General features: G+C 38.3%; 1 protein-coding gene across 2 annotated transcripts in view; it reads right to left on the bottom strand.

The window, feature by feature from the left end:
• The window catches only part of LOC143988700 (uncharacterized), a 191,498-nt gene that overhangs the window by 133,369 nt on the left and 42,244 nt on the right, over positions 1–15,885 (bottom strand). For both annotated transcript variants that reach the window (XM_077488460.1, XM_077488461.1), the window contains exons 4-5: positions 12,920–13,072; positions 7,365–7,448 (exon numbers count right to left, since the gene is read on the bottom strand). In XM_077488460.1, coding sequence (XP_077344586.1) covers positions 7,365–7,448; positions 12,920–13,072 — 237 coding nt within the window. The remainder of the gene's footprint in view (positions 1–7,364; positions 7,449–12,919; positions 13,073–15,885) is intronic.

A 15,885-nucleotide genomic window follows, 5' to 3' on the forward strand; every position in this document is an offset into this window, starting at 1 on the left:
ACATTCCTTGTAATAGGAATAAAAGTGATCAAAAAAATTATTTTTGGGGAAAAAAATGTCAAACTAAAATAAATAAAGTAAAATTAACAATAAAAAAAAATGTTTTTTTAAAAGCGCCCCTGTCCCCATGTGCTCGCATGCAGAAGCGAACGCATGCGTAAGTCCCGCCCACATATGAAAACGGTGTCGCTGCGAACGTTAGAGCGAGAGAAATAATTCTAGCCCTAGACCTCCTCTGTAACTCAAAACATATAACCAGTAAAAAAAATGTAAATCGTCGCCTATGGGGATTTTTAAGTAGCGACGTTTGCCGCCATTCCACGAGCGTGTGCAATTTTGAAGAGTGACATATTAGGTATCTATTTACTCAGCGTAAGTTCATCTTTCACATTATGCAAAAATTGGGCTAACTTTACTGTGTTTTTTTTTTTTTTTAAGCACAAAACAGTTTTTTTTCCAAAAAAAAGCATTCGAAAAATTACTGCGCAAATACCGTGCGAGATAAAAAGTTGCAAAGACCACCATTGTATTCTCCAGGGTGTTTGCTAAAAAAACATATATAATGTTTTGGAGTTCTATGTAATTTTCTAGCAAATAAATGATGATTTTTACATGTAGGAGAGAAATGTCAGAATTGTCCTGGGTGCTCCAGAACACCTGATGGCGCTCCATGCATGTTGGGCCTCTGTATGTGGCCACGCTGTGTAAAAGTCTCACACATGTGGTATCACCATACTCGGGAGTAATAGCAGAATGTGTTTTGGGGTGTAATTTGTGGTATGCATATGCTGTGTGTGAGAAATAACCTGATAATATGACAATTTTGTGAAAAAAAAAAAAAAGTAAAAAGAATCTTGATTTTGCAAAGAATTGTGGGAAAAAATGACAACTTCAAAAAACTCATCATGCCTCTTACTAAATACCTTGGAATGTCTTCTTTCCAAAAAGGGGTCATTTGGGGGGTATTTGTACTTTTCTGGCATGTTGGGGTCTCAAGAATTGAAATAGGCCGTCAGTACTTCAGGTGTGATCAATTTTAAGATATTGGCACCATAGCTTGTGGACTCTATAACTTTCACAAAGACCAAATAATATCCACCAATTTGTACTTATTTTTACCAAAGATATGTAGTAGTATAAATTTTGGCCAAAATTTATGAAGAAAAAATTACTAATCTGCTAAATTTTCTAACAGAAACAAAGAAAAATTCGTTTTTTTACAGAATTTTCGGTATTTTTTCTTTTATAGCACAAAAAATAAAAAACCCAGCGGTGATTAAATACCACCAAAAGAAAGCTCTATTTGTGTGAAAAAAAGGACAAAAATTTCATATAGGTCCAGTGTTGCATGACTGAGTAATTGTCATTCAAAATGCGAGCGCACCGAAAGCTGAAAATTGGTCTGGTTATTAAGGGTGTTTAAGTGCCCAGTGGTCAAGTGGTTAAACTTTTTTTTCTTGGCTCGTCACACATCTTGTACATCACCGCGTTCCCATGTTTGTAATTGTTGGCCAACATTTGTGTGAACGTGTGTATGCAAGACAAGTTTGAGCAAAGACCCTTCGAACAAAAATTCACGTGTTGGCGGAAAGTCCGATCGTGTGTACGGGGCATTACACTTTAACCTCCCTGGCGGTACGATTATTTCAGATTTTTGGTGCTGAAAGCGGTACAATTATTTTGCATGGAAATTTGGCGTTTTATATTGTAGGCCTGTAATTCTTAGGAATAACTCACTTAAATCTGTCCAAACCAGAGTCTAGTAGACATTCCGGGTACGATAAAGTTTGAAAAATGAAATCATAAATTATAATATAATAAATAACTATAAATAATTACACCAAATAATAATATAATAATAATAAAAATTATTCAATAATGTAATCAAATCAAAAACACTGAAATTTGCTCAGTTGCAGAATTGTCACAGTCATTTCTTTCAGTGTTTGATGATGGATTTCCCCACAAATGGCTATTGCTCAATTCTGCAAGTTATTCTAATTTATTATTGCTGTTTTCTAGCTGGTCTAAAACCACTTTTGATGTAAAGAGACAGTTTTGGTTGCTATGGACAATCTCCAGTTTCCAGGCAGAAAGAACAGTATATATAATATAAAATTACATGCAGGGCACGGGACAAACCACTAGGGACAAAAGGGATGTGAAATAATTTCATACAGCAATGTAATCTGTAAGATTACATTATACTGTATATAATGTGCGCGTTTCACTTTTTGAATTTGGTGCCGTTCTCCCTCGCCGTGCGTCGCAAGGCTCGCAGGGAACGGAGCCTGGCTCCGTGATGAATCAAGCGGAGGACGAGCCGCTCACACTGTGGGGAGACATCGCTGGATCCAGGAATAAGGTAAGTAAGCTCTTCCTGGATTCTGCGATGGGATCCCGAGTCTGGCTGGGAGTTACCGCTTTGAAAATCCAACCCGAGCCAGACTCTGGAATACTGCCAGGGAGGTTAAGAAAATGCAAATATTTCTCTGAATGGTACTGGTGCCAAGCTGTGTTCAGAATGTAGAAGGGTAGCTGTTGACATGGGACCCGAAGGAAGTAGAGATCACTGGAATAACGGTGTCTACTTCAGTGATTTCCAGCTTTCAGGGGGATTGGCTAGTTATAGTATATAACTGGACCAATGTAACTATGTACAAAATATTCATACCTGCAATTAGGTGTACTTTCACCCAAAATGGAAAGTGCCACTCATACTCTTCCTCCCCTTAGCCTCTGATATGACATCTCAGGAGGTTGCAGGACCAGTCCTTCTGCAATGCTGTGCAGTGGGGAGCTGGCTGCGAGTCACAGTTGGAAGTCATAGTTGGTTCCCAAATCCAAGACAGCGGCCTTGGAGAAATCGGCAAAGATTTGACTGTGGAGAAGACCGGCTGGACTCCATGGACTAGTGAGTACCTGTTTTGTAACAGTATTTGTAGCTGCTGACCTTAAATTTTTTACAGAGTGAAGTCTCTCTTTTTTTATCAACTCTGCTCAGTTACATTATTGGAATTCAATGAAAAAGACTTATAGACTTTTAGTAATCTGATTTATTTTATTTATTTTTTGCTTTAGCCTTTCTGTGACATACCACAACTGTAAAATTCTTTTTAAGGAGAGGCAAGTAAAAAGAATCCAATTCCACTTTTTTTTCCATCTCCAAGAATCACAAAGTTGCACACACCTGCATCCCAGCGGTGGGAAAGAGGCATTCCAACTCAACACATAATACAAAAGAAGACAAAAGGTACATGGCTGTAGCATGTTAATAAGTGTTCCCAGCCACCACAGGTGCTCAGAGGAATGGGCTGGAGAGGATTTAAGTAAGACATGCTTAACAGCACAAACACGGTGCCAAAGCTGCTTAAATGTAATAGTAAACATTGTTTTTAACTTAGTAATTGAAAAACCAATTCAGACTTGTTTAGCACGTTATTCCTAAATATTTTTCACATTCCTAGCATTTTAAAAACATGGGCTGAACATGTTCTGTGTAAAACATCAATAATGCAATATTTCCCTCCGTCACTCATAGGCGTCTCGAACCTCCAACTGACTTACAGGAACGACTATGCAGCTTTGTGTAACAATAACAGGAAACGTCCATGTTTACACTTTGAGAATTATTAGCTATGTTGATAAGGCCAATGATTTAGCCAAATGCCAACAATACAATTCCTTATGCTTTATTATGAAATTCTGATGTTAATGCGAGAAAACAATAGTAAAATATATCTAAAGCCAAAACCTTTTTTTAGTTTTGGACAAGAGTTTAAGCCGCCATAACATTTTTATTGTTGAATGTGTCCCCGTTCATCATCCTTGTTTTTCCTGCTGAGTTTTCACAGAAAATGATTGGGTATTGAAAATGTTATAAGTGTCCTCAAAACAGTAGGAACAAGATGGTCCTGGACTGCCGCACTCCGTAGAAAAGGCATCTTTATTGTGAAAAATAGAATAAAATCCAACATAACAGTCAAATCAAACGTGGAAAAAACAGGGATCAATGGCTAACATGTTTCACATTGTTTGATGCTTACTCATAGCTATTGATAGCCATTGATCCCTGTTTTGTCCACGTTTTATTTGACTGTTATGTTGGATTCTATTCTATTTTTCACAATAAAGATGCCTTTTCTACAGAGTGCGGCAGTCCAGGACCTTCTTGTTTCTATAAACTTGTACAGAGCCAGCACCTGAGAGTTCATAGTAGGGCGGGAGCACCTTTTAAGGTCCAGAGACTTAGGCTGGATTCACACCTATGCATTTGTGGTGCTTTTTGCATTTTGCAGATTTGCACTACAGTCCATTTAACATGGTTTCCTATGGAACTCGTTCTGTAGTGCAAATCTGCAAAATGCAAAAAGCACTAAAAATGCATAGATGTGAATCCAGCCTTAGTGAGTGGCATTCCATTCTTATCTTCAAAACAGCTTCAAAAGAGGAAATCATACAATGGGGACACCTGTTCTGGTGACACTTATCTATGGTGGGATCTCTTCCTGTTGTGTTTATTGGACAGAAAGTGAAGGGAAATCTTCTCAATTTAACACAGAAATACAAAAAAAAAAAAAAAAACCCTGACAAAGATTCTACCTATTTCTGACTCCATACAAAATGTAATCAAACGGTTTTAGATATAGTTTGACTCAAATTCATAAACACCAGAAGGAACTCATTAGCTCCTCTTGTTTGTGGAGTGTATTGAGTTGTGACTTAAGTAGGCCATACAAGGGTCGGATTCCGAATTAATTTTCTTTAGAAAATCAGAAATGTTGTGCATTTTGTGATGAGATGATGCCATCATTGATTTTTAAATTTGACCACCAAGCCTTCAATTTCACCACGCATTGCTACACAAAATTATGTTCATGGCAGGGAACTTCTTTTCTTTCAGGGAATATTCTTTTCATGCGCATTTCCGTTTCGATTATATTTCTCACAAGATTCTCCCACCATTTATTTAAAAAATCATTTGTTTTTCCAAAAATTTCCAATGTGCCCATTCACTGAAATTCGAACAAAAATCTGTCATTACTGCGACCCACTAATAGTGCAAAATTTGAACAAAAATTCTTTTGAAATTTTATATTTTATGTAGTTGGCCTTAGGATGTAACGCTTCTGATTAAAGGGCTTACCATGTTGTGTACTTTACCTAGGCACAGGGCAGGGTGTTAAGGCCGAAACACATGGGAGATTTTAAACCTCTTGTTAAACACTTCAGCCCCAGAAGGTTTTACTCCCTTCCTGACCAGAGCACTTTTTACAATTTGGCACTGAGTCATTTTAACTGGTAATTGCATGGTCATGCAATGCTGTACTCAAACAAAATTTGTGTCCTTTTTTTCCCACAAATAGAGCTTTATTTTGGTGCTATTTGATCACCTTTGTGTTTTTTGGGGGGGTTTTGTGCGCTATAAACAAAAAAAAGCGTACATTTTGAAACAAAATATATATTTTTTTACTTTTTGCTATAGTAAATATCCCCAAAAATGTTTTTAAAAAACAAAATTTCTTCATCAGTTTAGGCCAATATATATTCTTCTAAATATTTTTGGTTGAACAAAAAAACTAATCACAATAACCATATATTGATTGGTTTGTGCAAAAGTTATAGTGTCTACAAACTATGGGAAAGATTTATGGCATTTTTATTATTTTTTTTTTTTTACTAGTAATGGCAGTGCTCTGTGATTTTTTAACAGTATTGTGACATTGCAACAGCCAGATCGGACACTTTTCACACATTTTTGGGACCATTTACAGTTATACAGCAATCACTGCTATAAAAATGCACTGATTACTGTTTAAATGTCACTGTTAGGGAAGGGGTTAACACCAGGGGGCGTCCAAGGAGGTTAAATGTATGTTCCCTCAGTGTGTTCTAACTGTATGGGGATAGGACTGAGTAGAAGAGGAGACATATCGCTGTTCCTACTTACTGGGAACAAATGACATATCTCCTCTCCTCTGACAGCACAGGGATTTGTGTGTTTACACACACAAATCCCCGTGCTGGCACTCGTGCATGCGATCACAAGTGGCCGGCGGCGATGCAGTAGGCGCGCGCCCTCTGGCGGCTCTTTAAGGAAACCCCATACCGGTACGGGGTTTTTCGCGCAGGGGTGCCATTCTGCCCCCGTAAATAGACGTGAGTCGGTCGGGAAACGGTTAACAACTAAAATGAATATAAGGTACAGTAAGCATTTGCTAACAAGTAGCTAAAATCTTGGCACTCAGAAATTAAAATCTCATTTAGGTTCCATTCACACCTGAGTGATTTGGATCAGGGCAGAATCGCTGCGATTCTGCCCTCGATTTCAGAATCGCACCAAAATGCAGAATACGTTTGTGACACCATTATTTCTTAATGGCACCCCAAATGTTGTGCAATTTTGCTGCACTACAATGGCGGCAAAAATCGCAACCGCAAACGCTCCTGACTCTGTACAAAGATTTGATGCATGAGCTTCTTTGGAGCATTTTTGGAGCAAAGAGAGTCTCATTCAAATGAATGGTGCCCCTCCAAAAATGCTCCACTAAAAATAAAAAATAAAATAAAAAAAAGCTAAAATTGCACTGCAGCAGCTGTCGATGCACTATGCTTAGGTGTTAATGGAGCCAAAGGAATACAACCTTAAGCTGGCCATATAAGGAGTAAAATTCGTCAGGGACTGGCCGAATTTCAATCAAAATATGGGCAGGCTGGTTGTACAGATGTCAATCTACCAATCTATCAAATTTGAGGCCGATGGAATACAAATATACAATGTACACTGTTATACAAGCTGTATACTCACTACTTTACATTGTAGCAAAGTGTAATATCTTCAGTGTTGTCACATGAAAAGATATAATAAAATATTTACAAAAATGTGATGGGTGTACTCACTTTTGTGAGATACTGTAAGTATGACACTGATCTCTAACTACTGAAAATGTCATACTTTTATTTTAGAAGTGTTTTATTTGGATAAAGACATTGGGGGTTATTTACTAAAGGAAAATCCATTTTGCACTGAAAGTGCACTTGGAAGTAAAGTCGCTGTACATCTGAGGGCAAAAAAAGAAAAAATAGAATTTTAGCTCGCACATGATTTGATAATAAAATCAGCAGAGCTTCCCCTAATTTCAGATCTACCCCTTAGATTTAAAGTAACTGCACTGCCAAGTGCACTTTCAGTGCAAAGTGGATTTGCCTTTTGTAAATAACCCCCAGGGTGTGATCAGAATTTTGGGCTGATTTATAACTGCAAGCCTAAAAAGTAGAGTATTACCAGATGTAGCCAAATAAGTGGATTCTGACTGGTTAATATGATCATTACAAACATGGATCTGCCTCCACTGTATACTTACTGACAGTCTCTGCTGCTCACTCTCTGAGGTTTTCTCAAGGAGCTTCTGTTCCAGTTCTCCGCACTTACTCTTGTATTGCAAGACCTGCAAATTAGGCAATTATTGTTAGAATACATTTTTAATGGGTGACAACTATACATATTTTAAATAATTTTTTTAACAAGAGGCGTATGTAAGCTGCCATTACTGACCTCCCTCTAAAAATGTTATTTGCCTGACTGTCTCAGGCTTCAAGACCTTTTGAATCACTACTCTGGAATAAGCAGAAATGCAATCAGGGATGCAACTTCATATTTTCAGAGGGAGAGAACAGCCATGGCAATGTTGTCTTCAGATAATAATATATGTAAATATATATATTTTTTGCACTGTTCACTTTATACGCATACAATTTTTTGCACTTTATTATCCTTATGCACATTGCACTTTTTATGTAGGGTTGTTTACATAAGCCTGTTTACACGCACGTATTTATTTTTATTGGTGTGGTTTGTCTAGGAGTGCACTCACCATATGCATTTGTATATAGTTTATAGAACAGCGCCATCATCCCTTTGTAGACTTTCTCCTTATTCATTGGCTCCTCCTTGGTGGAGTTTTTTCAGGGAGACTGCAGTTCACTTCTTTTAGCGCAGATTTTTTAGAATATTAATAAATGATCAAATGTTTGTTTGACAGAAAAAAAAATCAACCAATTCATTTAATTTTGGATTCAGATAAGAGAATAATTGTTTATTTGTAACAAAGAAAAAAAAAAAGTAAGACAACTGTACAAAGTTCTTTTTAATGTAGTGTATTTTTGAATATGACCATTCAGAGCAAGGTCACATGATATATAATACGTGATATAATAATACGTAATACGTAATAATGATGATAGTAATATGTAATAACAAGAAAGTACCCATATGTCAACCCCTCTGTTATGCTACATTGATTTTTTTGGAGACTGCAATCCATTCTCAAGAACACTAAAGGCAACAAGAATTGGGAGTTGGACCTTTCTATCTATGCTTTTGTAACAAGCTGTTGGGGCTGATTTATATGTGTGTTGGGCTACGTTACTCGACGTAGTCCCAATGCAATAACAAGCTGAAATCCATTTTTCCAATAGGCTTAGTTCACACTAATGCAACACTAGCAATAAAATAAAGCATGATGGGTGTGAAAAAGGTTATACCTGTCTGACCAATGTTTTTTGGAGTACCAGTGTTAAATTCCTATTGAAGGCTGCACTATAACCCAATTGTCTCTGAATTACTAAATCCTGTGCTTTTTTATGAACGACAAACAAAAACTTTTTGCCCATACTGTATATACACAATAAATTTGTAGATAAAAGTTTAAAGCTTTCAGCTGGAATGGCACTTTTCTTAACAAGAAAGCAACATGTGTCTACCACCTGTTGAGCTACATTGATTTTTATGGAGACTGCAATCCACACTCAAGAACACTGTAGTCAACATTTCTGGGAGTTGAATCTTTCCATTTTTGCTTATGCAACAATTAAGAGAAATCCTGATTTGATAACATGCTGCTGGGGCTAATTCACACTATGGGAATTATTTACTAAAGGCAAATCCACTTTGCAATACAAGTGCAAACTACAAATACAAAGTGCACTTGAAATTGCACTTGGAAGTGAAGTCACTGTAGATCCGAGGAGGACATGCAAGGAAAATAAAAAACATAATTTTAGCTTGCACATGAGTGGATAATAAAAGATAAAAGAAGAGCTTCCCCTCATTTCAGATCTACCGCTCAGATCTACAGCGACTGCACTTCCAAGTGCACTTTCAGTGCAATTTCAAGTGCAAAGTGGATTTGCCTTTCGTAAATAACCCCCTATGTGTGTTGAGCTACCCTGTCCGACATAATTCCAATGCAATAACGAGATGAAATTCATTGTTTTCAGTGGACTTAGTTCACAACAACAGAACACATTGCGTTGGTGTGCACGTTTAGAAAATAAAACATAGTGCATACAGTACAAAGTGTTACAACTTATTATGGTGTGCCGCAACACATGTTAAGGGCCTATTCACATCTAGGCACCAATATAATGCATTAAAAAATGCACATCAATGCAGTATATAAAAAAAAGCTCATATCAATTTACATCAACTCAGGTGCATTCAATGCATATTATGCAAGCTAACTGCGATTTATACATATTAATGCTAACAGATATGATGTAAATCCAACCTTAAATTGATGCTCCTAAATCAAGGTTGGACTGCATCATTCCCAAAACAGAAGATCTACATTGCAAATCTCTCATCTGATAAATCAGTCAATAGCAAAATTATAAGTGCTAATCTCATTCAGAAATACAACTGTGATAATTTTCCGATGTATTTCACAGTGAGCAATAGCAGTAAAACATAAACAGGTATTTTATTTTCAATGTTACAGCTAAGCAGAAAGTTATGGAAACTGTCACATAGTTTGGAATTATTAAAGCAGGGCCGTTATTATTCACCCATATCAATATTATTTATGATTTGGGGAACATAATATAAATCTTTTCAGATATAGCAGGAAAAGATGAACTAGAGAATCACACAGCACCAACGAAGGCTCATTGTTTATTCTGGTGGAAATATGCTGATCCGTGGTGGCCACGTCGAATGAAATGCTTCTAGCTTGGATATTAAAGTGTATGAGATCTTTTACATGCTTTATATCCATCTTATTAAAATTGAGCTAGTGTGAAAGAGGAGGGCAACAGCAACAAAATACCAGCAGATCCACAGAACAAAAGAATAACATTTTAGGGCAAGCTGCAGCTCAAACTCCCTGAAGTAGTACCGCATGTCCAAAGCTGGCATCAGATAAGGCTGGGAAAATCCACCTTGTAAAACTTACAGAACATGTGAACAGAAGACCAGATGACTGTCTTAAAATCTGGAAAACAGTTGCCCCATACTGTAACAGTCACCAATCTAGTAGGGAGCGCTTAGACAAGAAAAAAATTGTGGAGAGAGAAGTTGGTTCCTCATTGCGATGAGCATCAGGAATGACAAAAAGAAAGTCAGTCTTTCTAATGGCAGCAGTGATTATAAGGTGACCGTGCACAGCATGAACTACATCGAGACAGGGAAGGTAAATCTCCTTTTGATGTATGGGAGCCAGAGGGACAGAAAAACAATGTCTTGGTTGAGACAAAATGCCAAAACTATCTTAGGACAAGAGAAAACTCTAGGCCAGTGATGGCGAACCTTGGCACTCCAGATGTTTTGGAACTACATTTCCCATGATGCTCATGCACTCTGCAGTGTAGTTGAGCATCATGGGTAATGTAGTTCCAAAACATCTGGGGTGCCAAGGTTCGCCATCACTGCTCTAGGCCACAATACCACCTTTTTCTTGTGTAGAACCAAATAGGGCTCTTTACAGGACAAGGCTGCCAGCTCGGACACATGCCTTGCAGAGGCAATGGCAACAAGGAACATAATCTTGTAAGTATATCAGCAAACATCTCATAATAAAACACAATAACAGTGCATTCAATTATTATTTTTATTATGAGATGTATTGATTCACATTCCATCAATTGTATAAGGATAGCGCATATGAGAATATTTATTTGTCTACTTAGTTACACATCCTACCTGGATTGGTGTTTTTGATGCAGCAGTCCTCAATTTTTAATTATTATTGAGTTTTTCACTTGCTTAATAATCACTAAGTGGATAGGGTGATTGATTTGCAATATTATTACAAAACTTTTATTTCAGTAAGCGCACAAATATATTTTTGGTTATAAATATCTGCAAACATACTGTAAGTTGATGGGCAAGTCAAGAGATTTGCTTAAAGTATAACGTTAAAAGTTAAAAGTTTTTTTTTGTCAGAAGTGACATGCAAATTCTATTTGGCCAACAAACGTCTTCCCTGGACGCCTAGCAATTACTTGTTTTCTGTGTACATGCACCATGCAATGTAAATCTAGGCTCATTCTCAGCATGCACAGGAGTTACATCATCAGTGACCACCTAATGGCTGATGAGCAGCAATGTAGAAGTAGCAGAAGAAAAGATGGTTGGGGTGGGGGATAGAGCGGAGACAGCTAACCTAGACCTGTCATCACAAGACAGCCCCCTATCCAGAACACACATACAATCAGGGGATCCCATTTATGCTTTACATTTTGCAGAAGATCTGTACCAGTTGTAAAAATATTTTCCATTTAAATTTTATTTTGACTACTGACCATTTTTATTATGAATACTAACCCTCCATATTTATATTGTAGTTACTAGGCATAATAACTAACTCTCTTTAAAGTGGATGTAAACCCACTCTCATACTTTCTAAACTACTGCAATATTGGTTATCTAGATGGATATAGAGTAGTAGTGATGTCAGTAGACTCCCCACCCACCTCTACACTCCCCTTATCAACATGAATTTTCTTCTGTGTATTTCTTACACTGAACTTCTGCTATGATCACTAACATCCAGTCAAAACCCAGAAAAGTCCCCACATGACTTCAGCATGCCCAATCATGTTGAGGTGTGGAACAGCCAATCCTTGCAGAGCTGCCGAAGAAAGGAGTAGGAGGGAATTAAAAAATAATGCATGTCTTATGCAGGCCATACACGGTCGAATTTCGAACGAATTTTCTTTTCAAAATCAGAAAATTTGTTTTTTTTGTGATCCGATGATGCCACCATTGATTTTCGAAATTCGGCCGACCAAGCCTTCAATTTCACCTCATGTTGCTACAGTCTCTCCGTAAATTTTCTTTTATCTCCGTACATTTCCTTTTATCTCCGTACATTTTCTTTTCTTATTACGTTTCTCGCACGATTCTCCCATCATTGATTAGAAAATCGTTCGTTTTTCTATAAATTTCCAACATGTCCGATTCCTCAAAATGTATTTCCGCAAGAAAATCGGCTGTTGCTGCATCCCACTAATGGTGCGAAATTCATACGAAAATTCTTAGATACGATTTTCGAAAGAAAATTCTTTCGAAATTCGAACCGTGTATGGCCGGCATTAGGCTAATGCACGAGATATGTAAATCACCTGTCACTCACAGCAAGGGGGAAGATCGGACAAAGATTTCACAGTTTGTCTGTTTTATTTCACTGACAAAAGATATGAGGATTGGTCAGAGCTGGATTAACTCTTTGTGGCAAGACTGGGCACAGCTGATCTGAAATCCCATACTCTATATTGTGCCAGACAAAAAAAAAAAAAAAACATTTCGGGTTTACATCCACTTTAAACTTTTCATGTGCACTGAGGCTCTATAACGTTATCATGATTACAGGTAATCAATTTTTCTATCATATGAAGTAATCTGGTAATCTGTCACCATTTTATTGTGATTGCGGATGCTCCATAAACTTTTATCATAACTGTTCGTCATGACTGATCGTCAGTTTTCTCTTCATTATAACTGATCATCCCATGAAATTCACAGATTTTGTATCTCATCATAATTTCCATTTTATTTTAGCATAATTGTTAATCTTGGTCAAATCAATGTACATCCAAATATGAACAGTTATAAAACAAAAATTCAAACATGAGTGGCTACCTTAGTCTGCAATCTTTGTACTAGCTGAGCTTGCCTCTGCTGGCCCTCCTGGTAGGCTGCCAGTTTACGTTTATAAGCCATCTCCTCTTCCTGGAAGCGTCTTCTCAGTTCTGAAACCGATTCACTCTCTCCAGATCTCATCATCTGTTCCAGCTGTCAAGAGGTGCACGGAACATAAACACGTTTGCAAAACGAACATATCTAAATCACGGAATACATATCTTCATTGGCGGTAACAGTAGAAAATGCAACTTTGCAATGTATATAAAAAAAAAGATTACATAAAAACGTTATGTATCTGATAAGTGTGTATGGGTACATAAATAACAGAATCTACTGCTCTAATTTTGTGGGTATATCATAGACTAGACAGCAACATCATTGTGCATTTTATGGTGGAAGACAGAAATCACATCCAATTATATTTCTGAAGTACACAGGTGATACAAGGACACTGATGGGGCTGATTTAATAAAGCAGTAGTGCATGTTTATTTTGGAGTAAATTTCCACTTAGCTTAATGAAGCTGTGCTGACTTCAATCATCCAATAATGTGTAAGCAAAAATTCTTTTTTTTTCTTTGCAATTTGAAAAATTCTTTGCAAAGTGAATGAGGTGAACCTAACTTCACCTCATTCACTAAGCTAAGTGAAAATTAACGTTGCAAAGTAAACATGCACTAGAACGATTGGATTGAATAGAAATGTCAAATGAAACCCAAAAATACTGCTTCTGCTGTAGGAGGAGGCTGTGTGATCAAAAGTGCCAAGCTGCAAACAAATATACCGTATATGTATATGTTCCTGTTATGTAGTAATGATTAGTAACAGTACTGTAATCTAGTCGGGAGATCAGAAAATTCCACCTGGTTTGCTTCCAATTTATGAATGTTTTATGTGGAAAACTGCTTAATTCAAGTTAATTCAGGGGGAAAAAAAACGATGAAAAAGCCTGAAAAAATTTAACAAGATAGTGAACTGAAAAAACACTAAAGTAGAAGTAAAATAAATGGTAATCAATTTTTTAGTACTGCTGAACTTCCACATTCTCTTTGCAGCTACTTCATGTCTACATACATGCAGACCAGATTTGGTTGCATGGTATTTCTCAGGACAGGTTTTCTGATGGTGACAAGAGTGAACCAGGCCTGCTTGACGTGTGCCAAGATGGCCACTTGTAGTGTCTATCAGGCGCCTGTGTGACAAGGTGACAACACAGAAGAACAGTTGTGGGATCTGAACAAGGACATTCATAGTATGATCACTTTATATTATTTTAACAAAAGCAGCAGATTCTTTTGAACAGGTTTTCAGGTTTTATTTAGGATAGATTGTCCATTGGGGACAAGATGTAACATGGAACTATATTCCATCTGCTTAATATTACACTATGGGAGTAATACAAGAAGATACAGGAGACTCTGTTAAGTTATATAGAACAAGCTAGGAATCATGTTACAATCTCATGAAAGGAATAGGAAGTTGTTGTCATATACAATTCTGAGAACATCTCTAAAATGTTTATTTTATTTTTCAAGGTTAAAAAAAGCCCTGCGAAAAACTCTGGGCTGAACCAGGGGACAGGAAAAAGTAGGGTGCTGATATATTTACAGGTGTGTGTATGTGTGTGTGTTGGGGGCTGAAATATATACAGGTGTGTGTGCGGGGGGCGGAAATATATACAGGTGTGTGAGGGGGTGTTGACATATATATAGGTGTGTCGGGAGGCTGACATATATACAGGTGTGTGAGGGGGTGCTGACATATATACAGGTGTGTGAGGGGGTGCTGACATATATACAGGTGTGTGTGTATGGGGAGGCTGACATATATACAGGTGTGTGTGAGGGTGGCTGCCATATATACAGGTGTGTGTGTGTATGGGGAGCTGACATATATACAGGTGTGTGTGAGGGTGGCTGCCATATATACAGGTGTGTGTGAGGGGGACTGCAATATATATAGGTGTGTGTGTATGGGGGGGCTGACATATATACAGGTGTGTGTCAGGGTGGCTGCCACATATACAGGTGTTTGTGTATGGGGTGGGCTGACATATATACAGGTGTGTGTGGGGGGGATGCCATACATACAGGTGTGTGTGTGTGGGGGGGCTGACATATATACAGGTGTGAGAGGGGCTGACATATATACAGGTTTGGGGGGCGGACAAATATACAGGTGTGTGGGGGGACGGACAAATATACAGGTGTGTGGGGGGGCTGACATATATACAGGTGTGTGAGGGGGGCTGCCATATATACAGGTATGTGTGTGGGGCTGACATATATACAGGTTCGGGGGTGGGGCGGACATATATACAGGTGTGTTGGGGGGCTGACATATATACAGGTGGTAGTGAGGGGGGCTGCCATATATACAGGTGTGTGTGGGGCTGCCATATATACAGGTTTGGGGGTGGGGCGGACAAATATACAGGTGTGTGGGGGCTGACATATATACAGGTGTGTGTGGGGGGGCTGGCATACATACAGGTGTGTGAGTGTGTGGGGTGGCTGACATATATACAGGTGTGAGGGGGGCTGACATATATACAGGTTTGGGGGGGCGGACAAATATACAGGTGTGTGGGGGGGACGGAAAAATATACAAGCGTGTTTGTGGGGGGGGGGGGTGACATATATACAGGTGTGTGGGGCTGACATATATACAGGTTTGGGGGTGAGGTGGACATATATACAGGTGTGTGGGGGGGCTGCCATACATACACGCGTATGAGTGGGGGCTAACATATATACAGGTGTGAGGGGGGCTGACATATATACAGGTTTGGGGGGGCAGACAAATATACAGTTGTGTGGGGGGCAGACAAATATACAGCTGTGTGGGGGGCGGACAAATATACAGCTGTGTGGGGGGCTGACATATATACAGGTGTGTGAGGGGGGCTGCCATATATACAGGTGTGTGTGTGGGGCTGACATATATACAGGTTTGGGGGTGGGA

The sequence above is a fragment of the Lithobates pipiens genome, unplaced genomic scaffold (genome assembly GCF_037356315.1).
Source record: "Lithobates pipiens isolate NorthernLeopardFrog02 unplaced genomic scaffold, aLitPip1_a1.2 Scaffold_18, whole genome shotgun sequence".
NCBI classification, from domain to species: Eukaryota; Metazoa; Chordata; class Amphibia; order Anura; family Ranidae; genus Lithobates; species Lithobates pipiens.